General features: G+C 35.6%; 1 protein-coding gene across 2 annotated transcripts in view; it reads right to left on the reverse strand.

Moving 5' to 3' along the window:
• LOC119643744 overlaps positions 1-22105 on the reverse strand; it is a 128769-nt gene that overhangs the window by 43654 nt on the left and 63010 nt on the right. For both annotated transcript variants that reach the window (XM_038043203.1, XM_038043204.1), the window contains exons 6-7: positions 20551-20819; positions 20369-20492 (exon numbers count right to left, since the gene is read on the reverse strand). In XM_038043203.1, coding sequence (XP_037899131.1) covers positions 20369-20492; positions 20551-20819 — 393 coding nt within the window. The remainder of the gene's footprint in view (positions 1-20368; positions 20493-20550; positions 20820-22105) is intronic.

Genomic DNA, 22105 nt, shown 5'->3' on the forward strand with positions numbered 1-22105 from the left:
CAGAACCTACCATGTCTTCGAGATCTTACTCCAATCCTGGTTGACTCCAGTAGAAGCTTGTCGACTTTATCTGAGCTTGTAATCATTTTGGAGGTAAAAAACTCGCTCATCCTAACAAAAATTTTTCCTTTCGTAGCATAAGCATTGTGTCTCTTTACTCAAAAATTGTATCCTCTTTTTCGTTTAATTTGTATTTTGCCAACATAAGTGTTTGTCTTGCGGAGTTTAAGATAACTTTTGGTACCATTTTATTTGCCCTGTCGCCACTTTTCTTTTTAATAACATAGACGTCTTCAAAATCATCGATATTAAAAGTGACATCTACCTTCTCCATTACTTTAATCGCAGATTCAACTGCATTTCCACCAACCTCAATTCCACTAATCAAGCAATTTGTTATATCGCTTAAATATCTCACTGCCTTTTTTAAGTAGTCCCCTTTTTTTCAATACTTTGCTTTCTTTCTCAATTGCTTTCACATAAACGTCATCGATTCTTGCTTTGCCGATTTAATTTATTTATTTGTTTCTATTACATTTATGTCACTTTGAACATTCCCGTCACTACCACTGTATATGGTATATTTTGAAACGTCGTCATGCTGTATATTTTCATCTTGATCTTCTTTCAATTGCAGCTTGCATTTTATCGCAATAATTCTTTTCATATTTGTGTGTTATTTCTTCGATGAAGTATGTGAAGTACGTTTTCGCTATCATCGGCTACATCTAATATCAATAACATCACGATTAAATCATAATTGCCCAGCGGTATTGTGTTTACGCTTAGGGTGTTGATAATTGTGCCTTCATCCAAAGGGTTGTGTTTTTGTAGAATGTCTCTTCCTAATATTCCATCTGTTTTCATTGGGAAACCATTTGTGGCAAGTTGTATTTTTTGTTTTATTGTTTGCTGACTTAGTAATATATGAACCGTCATAGATCCAATTGGCTGTATTACATCGTTTGTAATTTTATGAGTTTGATGTTTTTCCTGATTTTTGTTATAGTTATACAGTAAGTGTGATATGTCTGCTCCTATATCGATCAAAAATGCTAAGTTCTTTAAATTTTGAATACTTAAATTGATGTAATTTGACATGTTTGTGGGCTTTTGGAGTCACTCCGTCTTTGAAATTTTTCTTTCATTTTATTCTTTTGAGCACCTGTGCGGCTTTCTTATGCAAGGTAGCGAAAAGGTTAAATAGATATCAATCGTATCAATAGCTGTATGGACCAGGCGACCACTTGCCATCATTTCTATTAGCTCAACTTAACACACCATACTTTATCGCTGTCTGCGCTTCTCTCTACAGCGGTGGCGGCAAGGAAAGGCTCATCTGCTGAGCTGTACTTGCCGCTGGCAAGTTGGACGAGCTTGCTATACGCGATATAGGCTTAATCCGGTCGTCTTCCGTTTCTTGTTTGTCATAGGTTTGTAGGCAGTCTCGTATGGCATCGTCTTTATTAAATGGCTTTGCTTTGCAAGTTATCTTAGGCTATTGGTTTGGGAGTTTGTGCGCGTCGGGGTCCGTCGCTGTAGATGATAACCGTTTTGTTGACCGTTTTTGTTGATGGCGCCATCGTCGTTATTATTTTTCTAACTTTCGTTGTTGAGGTTGGCACCGCTTCTGCTATTGCTATTATTGTTAGTATTGTCGCTGTTGGTGTTTTGAGTTGTTATTTTTATTGTCGTTCGTGCTAATCTTCTGTTGTTAACGTTGATTTCATCAGTACGTATGTACTTAGCCATTGATGTTGTTGTCATTGTTGCTGCTTCCACTGTTGCTACTGCTTCTGTTTGTTCACTTATTAGCGTCGAGTGTGTGTGAGTTTTGTGTTGTTTTGCCTATACTCCTTGTCTTACTTTGCTGTTCTCTCGTTATCAATGTTTTCGGTTAGTGTTACCATTATGACGTTCAATATTTTACATTGTCTCTTGTTTGCGATTGATGGGCGGCCAGTATGGCCTACTGCAAGACCTATCAGCGCTGCTTTTTTTTTTGTTAGGAGAATCGCCGTTCTTTATTAAGAAAGCGGCGAGTTTCTGAGCTTACCCGGAAAAGCTGGGAGCAAAATAGCCAATGTGGTGCATTGCAACCCTTTATGGTAGTGCTACCAGTTAAGTAAACAATGAGGAGGAGGAAAGAAAATAAGAAAAAATCCTGTTTTCCCCGATATAGTGATTTTATAGGTTTCAAACTTGTTTTATTGTTGTAAACGCTTGCGCACTTTGACACTTATTTCCCGCTTTTGAAGAAAGATTTCCAATTTCTAAGGTAATTCTTACGCATTGACTTTAAAGTACTGAGTACTTACGAAACACGTCCACGCATTATGAATTTACATAGACGTGTACCCGTGTGTGTTTTCTTTTTCTTGCTTTTGCGAGTTAGAAATCTCCAAAAGATAGTCCTGGTCTGTATCAATACTGTCCATGATTCACTCTGCATATCAAAACTAGCCCACAAACAAACACACACTTCTTTTACTACTTCCCCCGCGAGATCACCGTTAAGTTGTATCTTCCAAGATGATGTGGAAACCGCATATTTTTGTGAAGGAGCTAATCGCCATTTTCCTCCGACACCGCATCAACGCGCATCTTTTTTGTTAGCCTAAGCATAATTTACTTATTTTCCATGGGAAAAGATCATTTTAAAAATTATTTACCTATTTAATAAATTCTGGCATTTCTGTCGGTCAATTAAGATGCATTGTTTGACTTTTTTATTTAGCTTCCAAGTTCCAAGTGTTTGAAAGGAAGGATAGGAAACCAGTGAAAATTAGTGTCTGTGCAAATTTATATGTTTGGATTAGTTAACACTATATACACATCTTAGCACCAGAGTGATGCATATACCCGCTTAGCTTAATTAAATTAAACTAAATCAATAATATTACTGTACTCTCAGATTTTGGGGCGAATGCATGACATAGGGTTAGCTAGCAGAATTAACCGCACTTTTTATATACAAAGTTACAATTGAACAATGCATGTTAGCATCTCGTGCCTTATGTTGCTCTTTTAGCGGGAGTCCTCAACTGAAGGATAATGTTAACAGATCGCTCGCATCGTATACTATAATCAGTACTTGAGATTTCACCCATTTGCTCCATATACACCCTCAGGCGCTTTCAACCGTTTTTGTCTGCTTTTTCGCTAACGTGCTGATTACACATAATGGACAATAGGATGCTGGTTCCTTTTGTAATGTACGCATAGCGTAGCGTGCATTCATACATAATAAAAGAAAAACAAATGTGAACAATAAAATGGCACGCTCGAAACATAACCTACACCAAGCGCGTCATATAGAATAATTGCTGACGTCAACATAATATACTATACGCAAACAAAAAATTGTAAATACACTTAGGCTAATAATTTCGTATATAACTAACCAAACATTTAAATGGATTTATCATTTTTACATTGACATATGAGCGTACTCGGCGTGAATGATCACCTTGATATTTTATAACTGTCAGATAAATTTATTTTTGCATACATAAAAACAAATAATCTTGACGGAAACAGCCGACCAACTATAGAAATTACTAATAATACTTGCAAGGTGCAGATTTTAAAACACCAATCACCTATTAAATCACATTACCCTTTTCTTACTGTCTAGGTTTTGGTGTCAACACCACTTGTAACTTTTCCATGTCCTCGGGAATACTCCAGTATGAATGCAATTATAATAGATACATAAAATTTGTTGGCCCTTTTATGTTATGGCTAGTTTGAGAGTGCCATTAGTAACGCCATCCAGTCCTGATGCTTTGCTGGTTCTTAATCGCCACCCTGCATCCTCGGGTTCTTCTACCGTGATATTTCTGCAGAATGGTTCCGCTGTTTGTGTGCATTTCAGAGATACCGACCTTTGAAAACAAACTTTCTACTACTTTTTTTAGTAAACCTGGTATTACCAGTCAGTCCTCTGTGCCATAGATGCAAGGCCATGGGCGAGCCCATAGTCACATGCTCCACGAATCTTCTGACTTGTTCGTCAAGGTGCAAGAATGACACGTTCATCTATCATTTTCTGAAAAGCTCCCCGTCTACAGACAAAATGTTTGACCAGGACCTTTTTGATGGGCAACCGATGACGGTTCTTTCATTGTAGCGATTACCGTATGATTATTGCTACGCGTATAACGACTCACATGCCAATGAGAGCGGCGTGCAAGCAATCTAGATGCATATATGATAGCTATTATTCTTTCATATGTGTGCTTCTGTCCATTGCTTAGCAATACCACATCTAGACTTGTGAAAACTCTTAATAAAGCTTCGCCACTTCTCCACTAGTGTATCCGCTGCAACACTCGGTGGGCCATCCATTGAAGTCACCAACAGTAATGGTCGGCTAACAAGTGCACATTTCTCCAGATAATTTAACAATTATCTCTGCATAGCTCATTAAATCCAGACTAGGTCGAACGTAGCAGCTGAATATATAAAAGTCCATCTCTTGGGCTGCAACGTCACATTTTCCACCATGCGGTTTGTACTGTTTTTTGCCACATACCTTTATTACTGACTTATTAGTTCGATCTGTGATCGAAGTACCGTTGCTAATTATTTTCCGTTATAGTTCCCACATTGTGACAACATCAATCTTTTGGTCGATAACAGGCTGATTCAATATGTTTTATGGCGATTCACAGTGATTACGATTGATTTGAGTTATCTTCATTCTGTAGATCTAACCAAACCTATCCGATATGAGGGCAACGCATATAAAGTAATTTTTATATAGTCTTTTTCCAGCACAGATTGCGCACTTAGGTCTGCTTTTACACTCTTTGGCCTTATGCCCCGTCTTAGTGCAATTTACGGAACACTGGCTTCTTTTACACGCTTTAGAAATATAACCATGTTTTAGATATTTAAAATAGGTGATGGGCGTTGTGTCCTTACATACTTTGCAGACGACCCGCCCAATTTTATCGGATTGTCCGATTTGGGTCAAATATGCACCGTTTTCTTGTATGATTTGTTGCCATTTTAAAGGTAACTTCAAAATGCCTCTCTCATAGAAGTCCTGGTCTCTATTTGCAAAAAACTCTAGTAGTCGATTTTCACAATCCTCCCTAGATTCCAATTTTTTATCATTAAAGAAATTTCGCAATACAAGAAAAAGATGATAATCGCTTGGTGCCAAGTCCGGACTGTATGGCGGATGCATTAAAACTTCCCAACCAAGTTCTCTTTGACCACGATCGTTTTCGCACAGGGTTATCGTATGTGATCCATTTCTCATCTCCAGTCACCATCCGTTTAAGAAATGGGTCTATCTCATTCCGTTTGGCCAAGGCTTCGCAGATGGAAATTCGATCCATCATGTTTTTTTCTGTTAATTGGTGTGGCACCCAAACATCGAGCTTCTTTTTGAATCCAGCTTTGTGTAAATGGTTTAAAACTGTTTTATGGTCGATTTTTAGCTCCTGGGCGATGTTACGACTGCTAACATGCCGGTCAACTTCGATCATTTCTCCGATTTTATCGACATTTTCGACGACCGGCCTACCTATGCGAGGTGCATCTTTAACATCAAAAATTCCTGAACGGAATCTACAAAACCAAAATTGCACATAATTGGCTGTTACAGTATCGGAACCATAAACACCATTCACAATTTTAGCCGCCTGGCTTGCATTTTCGCCTTTGTCAAAGAAAAACTGTAAAATGTACCGAATTTTCTCTTTGTTCACTTCCATTTTTAACACGCTGCTACAGTTGTTCCAATTCCAAAGTCAAAAAATGCCGCCATCGCATCGGACTATCGCCCATTTCTCTTTTATCTTGCCTGTCAAAGGTATTGGAAAAGATTATAGCATCTAGATTATCTTGGTTTCTTGAGTCCAAGAACCTGATTACAAAGCAACAATTTGGTTTCAAGCGGGGTAGAGGGTGCATAGACGTTCTTCTACATATTGATTTTTTCACGAGCAAAGCAATTTCCGAACGGAATCATGTAACAATTCTCTCTATTGATTTCGAAAAAGCATTTGACAGAGTTGGTCTTCATGTTATTTTAAGACTCTCGAAATCATGGAATGTTGGACCCAAATTCTTCAACTACGTCAAATCATTCATGTCGCATCGGCGGTTCAAAGTTAGAATCAACAATCATCTCTCTGATTCTTTTCCGCTAATGAATGGCATTCCGCCAGGATCTCTCTCTTTGTCACGCTTTTCCAGATCGCCTTCAACGAAATTAGCAAAATCCTTCGCCGTGTACCAAGAGTGGAACATTGTTTGTACGCGGACGATGTATACATTTTTACAAAAGAAAAAGATAGCACGAAAGCAATCAACATCCTCGAATCTATTGGACGAGAAATATCCACATGGGCAAACTCGTCAGGGGCTCCAATTTCCATACAAAAATCTAAAAATCTCCCAACTTAAGAAAATAGATTGTATGAGTTAAAAGCTAAAATAGTCCCCAAGCTTCTTAATTCAAACAAATCTATTCTCGATGATGACATGAGAAAGATTATTATTGCGAAGAAAATTCCAAAGTCACCATCTGCAATTGACCATTGTTTGTGCATCGCAAAGGAATTGAACATTCCCTTAAAAATTTCCCGCTCTTTTGGTGTTAAACCTCCCTGGATTTCGAAAGACTGCTCTTTTGACATCTCACTGTCTATGCACAAGAAAGAAGTTACTCCAAACTACGTCTTCAGGAATCTAATAGCCTAAAAAACCCAAGTATTGGAGGGTACTGGTTGGAATCTTTTATACACAGACGGCTCAAAATCTTCTGGTATGCCTCCTGCTTGTGCCGTGGTAGCTGCTACAGTACAGGATCTTTTCAATCACATATTTCACGAAAGTACTTCAACTTTCACAACCAAAGCGACTGCTATCCTTCACGCTGCGAACTTTGCTCATAAAAACAAACTCAAAACCGTCATTGTTACCGTCAGTTTTTCTGTATTACAAGCTATTCGGAACCCTTCGACTTTGAGATGGAGCACCATCAACAAATTAAGGAATATAATTACTACACCCGACGGAAAAATTAAAATGTTATGGGTACCAAGTCACATCGGTTCACTGGGAAATGAGCAGGCTGATCGAGCGGCAAAGTATGCTGCTTCTGCTCCTCTAATTATGGATGATGTCATGGAAAAGTTGGATCTTCTAAGATACATTGGAAGAAAAATTAACGAGAAAATTGTAGAAGGAAATTTACAATACCATCATAAACATTACTCTTCCATTAACCCTCAATTAACTCCGCCTTTATATACAGCAAATTTTGAGAAAACCAAGATCCAAACATTTTCGAGAATTCGCCTTGGTCATACAATTGCAACTCACCAATGGATCCTGAAGAAGTCTTCTTCCCCAATCTGCTGTTGTGGACAAACTCTTACTATAAAGCACATTCTCTGCGACTGCCTCAACTTTGCCTTGGCTAGAAGTATTGTATTTGGAACGATCAACCCTTTGAACATTGTTCAATCAGCTTCAGAACAGAATATCAATTCAATATATTACTTTATTAATACTACTAAGCTCATTATCTAATGTACTTTTATAAATTAGAGCCGATAGACTGTGTTGCTAGTGCTCAGTTTTTTTTTAGTCTAAGAATTTACTTCATTAATCTAAAATTATAATAATAATAATAATACTTTACTGTGAGCATTTTTTCATTTAATTTTTTGTTATACTCATTATGAAACAGACCATTGTAAATTTTTCAGAAATATTTAATCGATACAAAATACGCTTTAAAGTTTCTAGAATATGTGGAATATATTTCTTGAGATAAATTTTTTCCATAAAATATTGGACTTTTTCCTATGGTCTCCAAAAATATTGCCGATGGTAAAAAAGATACTTGTTGATAAGTCACGTCTAATGTTTTGTCTGCTGATTTTTAATAATAAGCTCACTTTACTAACAGGAAACTTAACCGCCCTATTTTTTTTTTCAACAGCATGTTTTTTGCTTTCTTCGGAATATTTTCTCGGAGTAAAATTTAGATCTACCTAATGGGGACATCTATTTATTTATTCATTCATTTTTTTGCTCATGTTTTTCATATCTTGCACCACCTGATCTTCAAGATGCATTGAATTTGAGCAGATGTGTACAACACATACGAGAACTCAAGACACAACACTTCCCTTTTATTTACATTCAGATTCACAATTTCACCAGGTCAGGTGCTTTGTCGTGACTCCGACAAACGAAAAATTCTTTCGAAAATAAATTGAATTCCGCCATTTTTATGACCACTGGTTACATAGCACCTTATTCTGAAAAAGTTATTATATGAAAAAACATTGGAATATTCAAAATTTCTGAACAAAAGTTGCTGAGTAGCTTAATTTTTAGAATTGTATGACGTATATAGGTGAGCAATAATAGAAACTTTGGCAAGAAAATTAATTTTACTGAATCCGATAATAATTTTTTTAATTCCGCGCGGTCGGGTCTAATTTGTTGCCAATTAAACAGCAACTTCTGGTACATCTGAAATGTAATTAAAGTAACGTGTTCTATGGCCTACTCGGAACTGTTTTTGAAAACAAAGTCCATGTGGATACACATAAAACAAAAAATCGAAACGTTCATTCAACTGTTCAAATGCCATATATGCACCTTTTTTGTCAAATTTCATGCCCAAAAGCAAAGGCAAAAGCAAATTACACAATCAAAATTGCCCCGACACAACGTTTCTAGTTACCACCATGTAGCCATGCTCACTTGCACGTCTCGCATATTATCCATATTTGTATTTACTCACATACGTCCGTAATCCTTTCCTTTGTTATAAGCACATGCGTATGGGGTCTCGTTATTCTTTTGGAAGACTAAACTCTTGTTCCAGTTCAGCTTTTGAGTCTTCCCTTACATATGTGCAGCAGTTTCGACTAATTTTGGAAGCCGGTAAAACGGTATAATTTCATGAACACAAGAGTTTTTGTATGTCTGATTTTAAAAATAAGAGCAATTTTCTTCACCAATCGTAACTTTGTGGAAACAAGGAAGAAATGTGTGGTCGATCAGGTGTGGTTATGGGAAGGCAGCCATTCAAAGCTGATTTTCCGTTTTCATTCATCTCCTTTTGAGAGTAAGATCGTACCGCTGAATTGTGATTTTTAGGATAGCATAGGTTTTATTTACAACTCGCGGGAGATCTACTTCGAAATTATTGGGAGGAACTTATATTTACAACGGTGTAATTCTCGTTCTGATCCTGTCTATTCGAATATTGCAATTCAACTTTCTTGACTCGACTCAGTTTGCCTTCCGCGAATATTGTGCTTATATGCCTTTTTGCAAACACCTTACCAATACGTAACAATACCAATATTTTTGTGTTAACGCCTTTTTCCGCCAAATGTTCTGCTACTCTGTCACTATTAGTCGTGGCAACAATCGTCCGCATGTGGTAGGCAAAATAGTATCAATGCGCATTTGGCTTTTTCTTTTTTTGGAATTTAGTTTCTTAGAAAATCAGGTAGTTTTCATGAAAGCTCAAATCATCAAAGGTGGGATTCTGGTAACAGTATGTTCAAGTCTGTTATTTGCGAGGGAATACTTCGTGCCGATTCAGCTAATTTTCCCACCCCACTTTTGACTGCAGAGCAAAAGTCGAATTTGTGTTAATGTAAACGTATCTTTTTTATTTAGGTGATGGCGTCTTTATTTAATTTTTTGCAAAAAAGCGAAAAAAATTGACAAGGTCTAGAAGCGTGAAATATTGTTGGAAATACTTCTTTATGTATACTCCCTGGTCATGGTCTGCTACGTTCCGAATCTTTTATATTATATGATGAATTATCATTTGAAAATTTTTCATTCGTTAGCTTTTTTTATTTTGTTTGTTAACACAATGTTGATCATCCACATTGAATAAGCTACTGTGGAGTAGGAGTTCTACACAAATTTAAAGAATGCTCTCCAAAATTCTTGCTAAACATCAAAAGATTTTGTCAGAAAAGCTTTCTAGCACAAAAAGTCAGCAAGCTCGCGGAGAAAATTTCAAGTATTATTACGTCGACTACTACATAATTTTGCAATTTGAATGAAAGCCTCTGGAAAATACAATCGGAACTATCGTATTAAGTGGCTTTTTAGACTATTAGCAACCAACGATAAGAGGTGTTGAAATGGTGGCGACAAACAACTCGACCATGGTTGCGATTTCCAAGAGCCATGTTAATATCTTCCTCAAGCTCAGGCAAATCTTATTGTGTGTCTAGCGTTACATACAAAAAAAGAAAAGAAGACTAAAAACTAAACATTAGATATAAAAAGCGAACGTTTTATATCCCACGGTGTACGCAGTTATGTTCGTTTTGTCAATATGTTTACACCTCTCAGAGGAAAGCTTCAAAGACGCTATAAAGCAAATGTTTTTTTGATCCGTGAATGATTCTGAATTGAACCAAGTCCGCCTCTCTGTCTGTCTATGAAAAACACATTAGGTTCAAGTTTGAAAGTTCTTCGCAAAAACAGGTGATGAGTATAAAAGCACATTCGAACACAGTTTTGTTACTAGTTTCAAGTCTATTTAGACAGTGCAATGTCATAGCGTCCAAAGGTATTCAAAGGTTAATTTCAGCTGTCACTTTTTAAAAGTTCGTTTTTATTCAAACGTATACCATTACCAACGATTTTTGGAGATATAATTTCAGCATGTTTGCAGTCTATTGTTCAATAAGATGTATACCCAGGGCCCGCGTTTTTGAGACGTAACTACGACGAAAAGTGAATCAAAATTTTTTTATTGAAAATAGAATAAAAATCAAACATAAGTTCTCTTCTTTTTTTAAATAACATTTTGTTAATCGATTATAGTGCCGATGTCCATATTTGTAACCAAAATTAGACAAGAAACTTTATTTTTGTCATTAAAACAAAACAACTGTAAAAAATCAACAAAATAAATAAACACTGTAAAAACAAAAAGAGGAGAAAATTTAATTGCATTTTTTAGAGGACTTATTATTATTATTATTATTATTAATTTCGCCAGAGAAAGAAATTCTAAGACTAAACTCTTAAATGCACTAGCATCTAAAGGCTATCGGCTTAGTTTAGAGGACTTAACTGTGCCTCTTTGTTAAACAATTTGTCGAAAGTCCTCTGAACCGTTTTTTTTTGTATCTAAATATATTTCATTAATGTTTGTAGCTTGCGTGATATTAAATTTTTTCCAAAATTGTTGCGGTCCTGTTCTAGTTTAAATGTTTTATAAATAATTGCTTTTAAATTTTGATATTACACCTTGACCCATAGTTTCGAGAAGTGATGTTGTGTTTGGAGTTATGATTACAAATTTAACAATTTCTGATAAACCATCAATATATACTGGATAAGAAGGATCGTTATCTACCACAACTAAGGCCTTTAGGCTCAAATTTTTGTTTCCTTTCAGGAATAGTTTTTATTTCAGGATATAGTAACACAATGTTTAAATTATAATGCTGTCATTCACGTTTTTTAATTAGATCGCCAGTGGACAGACAATCAATTTTTTCAATAGTCCTTCATATTTCTAAACTTTTCAGAATGGTAAATTAAAAACGGCTTACATTTAAAATCACTCTTAAAATTATCATCTGAAAGATAAGTCAATCTATCTTTACTTGCTTTAAGTCCTGGTACAGATTTTTGGCATTTGGATATGTATATCCAATTTGTTAGACGTTTCGAATATGTGCCTGTTTCGTCAAAAGTAAAAATCTCCTTTGGTCAGTACGAGTTAGTCTCTTTAATTTCAGCTCCTTCACATTTAAGAGCTATGTTATGGAAATTAGCGCGGATCTCGAATCTCTCAAAGCAATCATGGCTAGCTTCAAAACTGTCTTCGTTGGATGTAAATGCAGATTCACTATTAATATCATCTTTCCTTGCTTTTGCCTGAACAACAATTCTACTTAAGGGCATTTTCTGTGCAACTTGGTGTTCAATCCAAACAGAGAGCAAAAACACGGTTTTTATCATACCTTTACTCTTTGTACGAGTCATCGTTTTAGTATGCTGTTACATATTTTCCCGCCTCTCTTATATTATTTTTGTCTCGTGTTATAATAGAACTTAAAGTTGTTGGTGGCGGATTAAAATCTTTTGCTTTATCTAAGGCATTTTCTCCATCCTCATATCCTCGTATAATGTCTAGTACTACATTCAAAGTTGTAATATTTTTTCATTGATAATTACACCTACACAGTTTTCTCCACTCATGATTTAAATTCTAAAACATTCAATTATAAATAAAAAATGTTTAGAGCCTGCCATTATAAAAATCAAAAATTCAAATATATTCTATAAGTGAATGCTCTAAATTTCGAAAATTCAAATCAAGAATGTTCTATTCGGTTTTCTTTAACTAAGCAATTTGATACTCCAAAAGTAAGAAAACAACTGAAATGCATAGAAACTTACTACGCGAAAGTGGAACTGAGAAAAATACATGGTCAATCCCCGAAATTTAAAAATTTTCAGCCATAAATATTTTTCGGAGAATTTTTTTTTGCAATACAAACAACAACGCAAATCGAAAAAATGGCAATGCAAAGCTAAAATCAGTCGTAATTCAAGAAAGACACAACATTGAAAATACTCAAAGTGGAGACGAGGTGTAGCTGCTTTCGAAAATCTTTGGTGGTCTGAATAATTGTAAAATTAATGAAAAAAGCTTTTTGGAAGTGCAAGAATTCTCTGCGCAGCGTTTCAGCTATAGAAGCTTGTATGTTAAATAAAAGTATATGTTGGGTAGTAACTACTATTATTACGATTACTAAATAGAGCTTCAATATGATTAAGCAAAACTTTAAAAGCAAATTCACCATTTGTACGTGAGTGGCGTGAAAGACTTTCAGTATTAAATGCTTCTAATGTGCGATTTTCGACATTGAAAAACTCAAATGACTTATTTTATGTTTTTTAACAGTGCTTTTCAAGTAAACCGCGACAGAAATTAAGAAGGTCCCGAACCGAAGAAGATTTTTAACGTAATGCCATTTGAGGATATATTGGATTAAAGACATGGTTTACAGCGTTTCTCCTAATTGACGAAGTTTAGCAGAACGTTGTTTCGGTACCACCATTTCTTGCAGAACTATCTTGATTGTGTAAGGCTTATGAAGAAAGGCATCAGGAAATTACTTAGCTCACAAAATTACTTTGTCACAAAGAAATTCCATAAGTGTTATAGTTAGCGCTTTTGCTAGGATAATGACGGAAGATTATCAAAATTGAATATGTTCATTTTAATAAAGTTAACTTAAATAGAAATGTTTTTGAATTTCAATCACGCAATGACAACTCAAAAAGCCTTAAGTCTCTTTCTTTCGTTTGTCTGAATCACTGAAGTCCACGCTGACGACGGGGTATAGCAAAAATTATTTCCGCTTGGCATTTTTTTTTGATTTAAGTGGCCGCTTTATTATGAACCATCTTAAGCGTCTCCATCCAATCATGGTGACCGGAAAAAAGGAGCAAAGCACAACTGAATCACCAGAATATATGTACAAATTTGAATGAAGTGAGGGGTTTTTAAAATAAAAATTCGCTGCCTCATTTCGATGGATACAAATTACGAAAAAAAATTCAACCACAATTTTCGCTAAAAAAAAAAGAAAAACAATGATCACATAAAAGTTTAACTTAGAGTATTTAAAAAACATAGTCGGCCAGCGAATGTACATATGCATATTGTAATAAAAATTAAAACGGTATTTCTTTTCTGAAGCTGCGTGTTTGTGTTTGCGTGTGTTCCTACGCTTCTCGGCTTCAGTGCGCCAAGTCTTCTATCTCTTTGTAAATGCCAATGAAGCCTAGTATGAGATAGTCCCTATGCTAATTTAGGCGGAAAGAACGCCTGCTTAATAATTGCAGCGGAGTGATACGCTAGAATTGAATTGTGCAAAAAAATCGAGTTCTTTATTAAAAAGGTGCACTATTTATACTTAATTCTAACAGGTGACTTAATGCTAACGTAATCACTAATTAATTGGAGCGCCTGGCATCGTATTGCATTTCGTAATGCAATACCCAGTCAGTTGAAGTGCGACAAAATTTTTGTTTTTCTTTTTGGTACAGAATTATGCAAATTCAGCATAATTGGGTCCAGGTTTTTTCTACAATCAAAGCTCTCTCCTGTTGCTCAAATTGACAAAATAACCAAGCAATGCTTTCAAATAACTAACGTCCCGCCATCCACATATGGTATACATGTGAGCTTTGCAATCTCGTGATCTTCTTTTATTTGTCTGGCCGAATACCTCTATTCGCCATTTCACACTTCGCAAGTTGTCTATAAGTGATCTTCAAGATCGCAGCATTCTTGAAATTTTCGGTTCCTGTAATTGTGTACTTTACATCGCAATTTTCTTCTTTTTTTAAAGCTTGTAACCGAAGCATGTAAATGTTCACAGCAGAATTATAAATCTACACCTCCCACATACTCTTTCGCTTTCGAAGCATTGCAGCTCTTTCATACAAAGGCACATTCACTTCATCACATCTCACACTACCAAATTCTCTTTGCATTGCCCCAGCTCTCACTTTTGGGAAACAAATAAAATGTCAAAGCATATTCATGTCCCTAAAAGTCGGAAAAATAAAAACAATTAAGAAAATAATTTAAGCATTGGAAAAATCACTTCCCGCAAAATGATTATGATTACGTGGCGGATGTAATAACACGCAAATATATATCTACACACACGTATTTACATCGGCAATTAAGCTAAACGCAATTTCTTTACTCAACTAAGTAAATCATCTGTTGTGGATTTGCTGGTTCGTAGAAAAAGAAGGACAAGAAAAAAAAAGTTTAAATTTATGAAAGGTAAGCAAACTAATTTTTTTTTGTTTTTGTTGCAATTGTTTCTTTAACATTTTTGACCCACCAAAGCTTGTAATCAATTCTATAAAATCAAATTTTCTATACATCATCATAAAATGTCGTTATCATTGGTAAAGCCTAAGGAATCGACAAATAATAAAAACTTATCACTCTGCTGGATATATAGGTTTTATCCGCAACAGGTGTAGTCCATTCTACTAAACAAAGCAGAAAAACGTAACTAAAATGTTGGTAACTATTGTTATTAAATGAGCATGTAAGGATGGGAAACATATACACATCAGGTGGATACCTGATATATTATTCATATCGTAATACCATATCATATGATGTTATCATCATAGTATGTTTTTGGGGAGAAGAGAAACATCGAGTTTAGCTGAATAGGAACCTTGTAAGACCTACAAGAGCTAAGCGGGACGCTCCAAACCATCTCACGTTATCCGAATATACAATAGAAAGGTGAGAAGGATATATCCTTCCAAGAAATAATTTCTTACTAGTGTTATCTATGGTAATGTTATACAAAATGAAACGTTGGCTACCCTATTATATTGTACAATAAATATTCGTTCACAAAAAATGTACTCGAAAATTAGACGTTCATGGATATTCTTGAAGAACAAAACATGGCCGTACTTTTATAATTTTTGTAAACTGAGACGGTATATGCACACAGATGCACTTCAGCGCACTTTGCCAAGATGGGCAGAATGTTTGATATGGCATTGCCGATTTCAGGTCTCAAAGACACTTTTACTGAAAGAAGTAAAGTTACATTCTTTTATACCTATCACTGAAGAATGAGGAGTATATTCATTTTGTCAAAACGTTTGTAAAGCCCAGCCGGTCCCTTCAGAAACCCCACAAAGTATACATATTTTTGATCAGCGTCAAATTCTGTATTTCCATCTGTCCGATTGCTTAGAATCAGATATAAAAATTCTTCTGACCTCACGCAGGCTGGTATTGAAAATAGCCGAAGGATATCTACAGTACTACGTAAAGTAAGGAGTATCTTTGCTTCTAAAAGAAATGAAAAAATGGTTGTCTGCTTATTTCTCATAAACTAAAGTATAAATCTTAAAAATATAACATATATTCTGCGGGCCATGCTCTAGTAACTTTACATATATGGGCAAAATCGGCCAAGCCTATCCAATTTTATAGTGCATCATTCTTCAAATTTTTTTTCAAAGCCTTTAGAATGCACACAAGCTACAAAAACCCCATGAAATATATAAATTTTTCTTTCAAATTCGAAACATACCTAGGCATGTCTGTCTTTTCATCTGCCCACCTGCGTAACTGTGTAGTATCTGTGGTAAAAATTCTCCCGTTCCCAAAAATGAAGACATTGCCTACAAATATGTAAAAGAATTTGAAAATGATCAACGTTTCTCAAAGGGCGCACCTACACATTCTGTGTAATGAAAACTCTGAACACGTTTGCTTTCAGTGTTTTCGCTTGCTACTCATAAAGTACGACACATACACCGTATACATTTTTGCAAAGCTTTGTTCTTTTCGTTTTTTGGAAGATTTCGATGACGGCGATAAAAGATTCGGTCACTATCTAATATAATTTTCTTACTTATCTATATATAATGCCGTTTGATTTGCCTTACACCATTCAGTTAACAGAAGTAAATCAGTTTTAAGGCGATAGAAACTTTCGAAATTGTGTAAGCAATAAAGAAAACGGTTACGTATATTAGCAAACTCGAATGGTGAATCATATTAGGGAAATAATTTATAAGTAGACAGAAGAAGAATGGAGCTAGAAAGATGCGATTTATATCAAATTCTTTGTGTGTCATCCATAAAATACGAAGTGAACCATTTTGCCAGACCTGCTTTTGTAGGGTCCGTAGGAACAATGTCTGGCTGCTAGTTTTAAGTGAATTAAAGATAAAACTGGCGAATTGCAGGAGATTAGTGACAGTGAATTTACCATCCACAAAACTATGCTGGTGCGATGAGACAATTGATTTTATACGGTTAACAAATCTACTTGTTACAAGTTTTTCAAAAGTTTTGGTATAAAAGCGAGATTCGCAACACATCTGTAGCTCTCAACTGATTGCCTACTGCCAGGCTTTTGTAATCATAATTACACTTCCACATTTCAGAAGCAGCGCCGCTAGATAGAAACGAATTACACCCTATCCGTAATTGAATTAACAAAAATATTCGTACAATTGACAAAAACGCATGGGGGTAGAAAGAAAAGAAATGAAAGAAAATCTTAGGTCACAGAGACGGTTAAAAACTGCAGAAAATGAGAATTTTATATTAGAAAAAATATTATAATTTTCAATAGCAATAGTTACCAATATCGGCTTTAGTTTGGTCAGACTATGCTTGTTCAAAAAAATACCCAGGCAACTTAAAATAGTTTGCGAATCATATGGTTGTATTATACATCATCAAGATTATGAAAGTCACAAATTGAATTGTCAAAAAGAAAAAATACGGCGTTGTAAAATGGAACAAATTGAAGGCAAATTATTGATCTATTATTTTGCGTGGGGTTAAATCGTAAAAACAACTGCCAAAGGAGGACCCACGAGCAATGGAATTATTATTTGACGTTCGTCGAAAGTCATCTAGGAATAAAAAGAGAAATAAAGTGAACAAACCCATAACAAATGAAGAATTTATTGAAAAAATCGACTGCAAGTTTTGGCAGTATGATTGCAATATGAGACATGTCTAAAAGTGGAAAAAAGTATGTATCAGTAACTGTGCGATAAAGTATTTATTTAAAATGATGGTAATTTTATTTTCAGTCACTAAATCATTAAAAGAATCAGTTGAGATGCGGGACTCGCAAGAGTAACGAAGCATTAAGTAAGTCAGATGACGGATCTTTGAGGCAAGTTGTCTGTAAATGTACTGTGAGGACCCAAAATCTTCCCTCGTTTTGGCCTCACGGGTTCTCCGTCTCTGGCTGGAGAGAGAGGAGTGCTGGGAAGTAAGATAGCATAAGATAGGATAGGCATAGCGTAAGAATAGGATAGATATAGGATAAGAATAGGTTAAGAGAGGATAGGAGTAGACTAATATGGGGTAAGAATAGATTAAGATAGGATAGTAATAGATTAAAAATAGAATAGGAGTAGAATAGGGTACCTTTAGTTTAGTTGAGGAGTCGACGCCGGACCCTCGATAAGCGCAGTTCGGTCGTGAATGAAGTCGAGTGTAACCGAAAGCAAAGGTTATCAAATAAAGAGTCCCTGCAGAAATATAAATTTCTTGTGGTTTCCTTTCCCAATTGCCTGGGCCGCTGAGCTGCCCAGCCTTGAGGAAAGTGACGAAAACGTCCTCGCAATACATAGGAACATAACCAAATTTGCCCACAAAAACTATGCTTTTTTTTATTAATAGTCTTTATAAGTCTTTGGAAAGTGAATTTCATTAAATTTTACACTTAGAAATCATCTACAAATATACTGTAAGATCTGAAGTTGATGCTTGGTTCAATAAAATGAAGTAATTATTTTCTGTACACTTGACATGATCGAAGAGTATACTAATGGAAATGGTCATATTTAAATTGATCAATTTCAATGAGCAAACAGGTTCTTCATTTTTAATGTGCTGTCAAATCCGTCACCGGTTTAAGCCATTTTGTTTAACTTCTATTTTAATGCGGACTTTTTTAATCTCGCTTGCGACGATGTGATCAACGTTTGTGAGTAGAAGGATATGTTGCAACAATCTGCGACTGAATACTGCATTTACTGGGTGCCATACTATAGTATGTCTATGGTTTGCGCAGTTTTTTTTTTTAATTTGATTAAATGCAATATTTTGCACATTCATTTTTAGTGATCTAAATTAAGCAGAATTATTAATATTTTAATGTTTTAAAGGTAATCGATATATGCTCTGCAAAGAACGCATTTCCGTCATAAGCTAGTGTTTTGTGTTTTTTTGTCGTAGAGGATTTTAGATAAATAAGAATTACTCTAATTTCAAAGGAGCGTGCTTCGTCATTCTAATTACCTTTTTTCTGAGCCTGTATCTCACGTAGCCGTAACTTACGCGTTGTGCAAATTATATTCCGAGAAATCAATAACTCAAATATTTCATTTGACCAATTAATATTTTTTAGACATTACATTGCGCTAAATTAAATAGTTTTTTTCAGCACGATGAAAATTTGTGATTCATCAGACAGATGTCACAAGGGTTTACTTAGGTAAATGCCGTATGAGCTCAACCCCACGGTGTCCGGTGATACACGAATGACGAAACACACTCATACCTTACAGGAGGCAAATCTATCCTACATATTCAGAATAAGGACATGTGTATGGCATGTCCTTCCCTCTGATAGGGGCAAGGCCTATCTAACACCTGGAATATTTAATCTTCCCTCGATTTTGGGAACAACTACAGCCACCATGAAATTCCCTCGTTGGGTCATTCTCGCTATCAAGTCGTAGTCGGAAGATTGTTTGGGAGACTTCTTACATTCATGGTATCACAATATAGGAGACAATAGTTACTGAAAGAAGTATAATAAAAGCCTTTGACCAGACTACGCTTCCGATGCCATATAACCTGAGGCTGGGTGGAAGATAAAGCCTGCAGATGAAACTGTCAACACAATAGACGTGGTCATGGTATTCTCACTGGGCGCAGGAGTCCTATCTCGTCCACCTTCGTTTATTAACGGAAACGATACGCTGGGAGAGAAAAATGAGCAAAGCTTAAACCAAGATAAGCAAAACATCCGCATATACAGGAAAGTCCAGTATGCATTTTTCTTCCCCAGAAATGCCTTCTAGCTGCCTTGAAAAGAGATCCGTCAATCCATTTCAAATAGATCGACCGCAGATATCCTTGCGGACAACCTCTTCCCACATCAATTGTTAAATGAACCATTCATATAATTCGACAACTGGAGTCTTCTCGTTGTGTATCATTCGGAAAACACATCACCTCTTATTTGGTTGCATAAGCCCCAAGCCCGTTCCGGCGTCTTGCTAAACCGTAAGGGTGTGCAAGCGTTTACATGTAGTGCCAGGATCAATGGGGTTCCACTATCAAGTAGTAACACTGAATCCATATACCTGGAATAACCATCCAGTTCTTGACTAAATTTACAATAAACGCTAGCAAGAAGCAACCTCTCATGTGGCCCTTCAACGGACAAGCGGACGCCATGATTACTTCTAAGAAAAGTGTGGTTTCCACATTCACATCATTCACATGGACAGCAAAATGGCTATTACAGTCAAGAAATGCCCGCATGTCAATGGGAAAGCCTCTAAGTCTCCGTCCGGACACGCAGGATTCTTGCACCAATGCAAAGCTACTGCCCATGTGACGCATACTTTGGCATAGCTTACACATCGCATGACAACTGCGGTTGCAGTTTCATTGCAGTGTGAGAAGAGTCATATTAGTGTCGAACAACCATCCTGTTATACTCAGGATATGCTATAGAAATAATTGACAGACAAATAAAGTGGTCGAGTTAAAAGTGCTACTTACCCATTATAATCAGTGAATCTGCGCCGCTAATGTATAGATCTGTGCCGCCAATACTGTAATTGCTTAAACGCAACTGTTTTTTAAAAACCTCCTGCAAACGTTTCTCATTGCTATTTTTAGAGAGCTGGAAGAAAAAGTTGCCTTTACTTCTTAAAAATGAAAAAAACAAACGTTGAATTTACCTGGAACAAAAAATTTACCGTAAGGTTGTCGTAAGCTAAAGTCGTTTCTTTGTTTTCGGGAATTTTATTTACTGAAAAATTTGCTAGTTGAATTCCATTACACACATCCCGGAAATCTGATTGCATGACCATACGATCAAAAGCATCATACAATGTATGCACCAACTGCTCGAAATAATCGGTGGTATCATTTAAAAAATCTTTTTCTTGCTTTACCGGGTAACTTCTTATTCGTAGTGCTTGTATGCTGCAGATATATGTGAAGGTGGCTGCAGAAGAGAATAAAATAATTTGTATTAATAAAATGAAATAGCACTAAAAGGTTAATAATATAAGAAATTGACAATCAATATGAACTTTCGTTTGTGCTGTCTTTGAATTTATCGCCAATTTTCACCAATTCACTCGCATATTTGAATATAGATATTAAATATGTTAAGCCGGGACAAATATAAAATCTTAAACATTATTTCTGACTACTCTCTATTCGCCACTATAATCTGCTTGAATTCTCGCAATCGCATTACTTAGGATCAAGCGATGACATGATGCATATATTTTCAATTAATCTTCACAGACCAATGCTTTGTGTGAAAATAATTTTTTAAGCTAAATTAAGTTTTACGAACATTTGCAGACTTTTTTTAAAAAAACAACTGACATCAATCCTCACTTTCACGAAGTAATTAATAAGAAATATATGTATATATATATATATATATTGTTATGAAATTCGCTTTTATAAGATAACATCCGTATCACTAGATCGCAGATGTTTTGATCAAGAGAAGTACACTTCAAAATTCTTTTATTTACAATTATATTTCTTTTAATGTAGAATTATTTACAAATTATTTTTGGCAATACTTTCGACTGCTTAACTCAAATATTCCTTTTCTACTCTCCTGTCTTTCACAAATATTCTATTTATATACATTTTTACCATCATATTACTATTACCTAATTTTATGACTTGATTTTTAACTCGTTAACCTGCTTTTGTTGGTAACCGTTCATCGGTGTGCAGCTGCATGACTCGCCTGCGAATATGCACTTTGTTTTCACCTGTCTGCTTTTCCGCTAATCGCTTTTAACGGTCTGCAGCTGCATGACGCCTCGCGAATGTACATTTTGTTGTAGAAAATGCCTAGATTTGGGATTTCCGTAACAATATTTTAATATGCCATTAAAAGTAACGTATGTCAAACAATTACCAGATCATTTCTTCCTAAACTAGTTCCTTTTTCCAACCTAAGAAAACTAAATGTGGCTTGTGCTATAAATTTCGTGGAGTTCTTTGCATACTTTACGTTTATTGAACGGTACCGATGTGATGTACGTAAATGTGATATATATGCTCATTGGAGGACCATTCAGGTGCTACTTCGATAATGCTTCGATATATTAATAAGTGTTTAAAAGATTAAATTGTACGGATGTCGGCTGCATTAAAGTATTTTTTGCATTGCTTACGGAAAGATAAGGCTTTGACTACGTCTTTCGTTACTTCGAACACTTGTTGTGTTCAACGAACATCGTTCTGTGTTCTCATGCG

Source organism: Glossina fuscipes, unplaced genomic scaffold (assembly GCF_014805625.2).
Source record: "Glossina fuscipes isolate IAEA_lab_2018 unplaced genomic scaffold, Yale_Gfus_2 61594, whole genome shotgun sequence".
Taxonomy (NCBI): domain Eukaryota; kingdom Metazoa; phylum Arthropoda; class Insecta; order Diptera; family Glossinidae; genus Glossina; species Glossina fuscipes.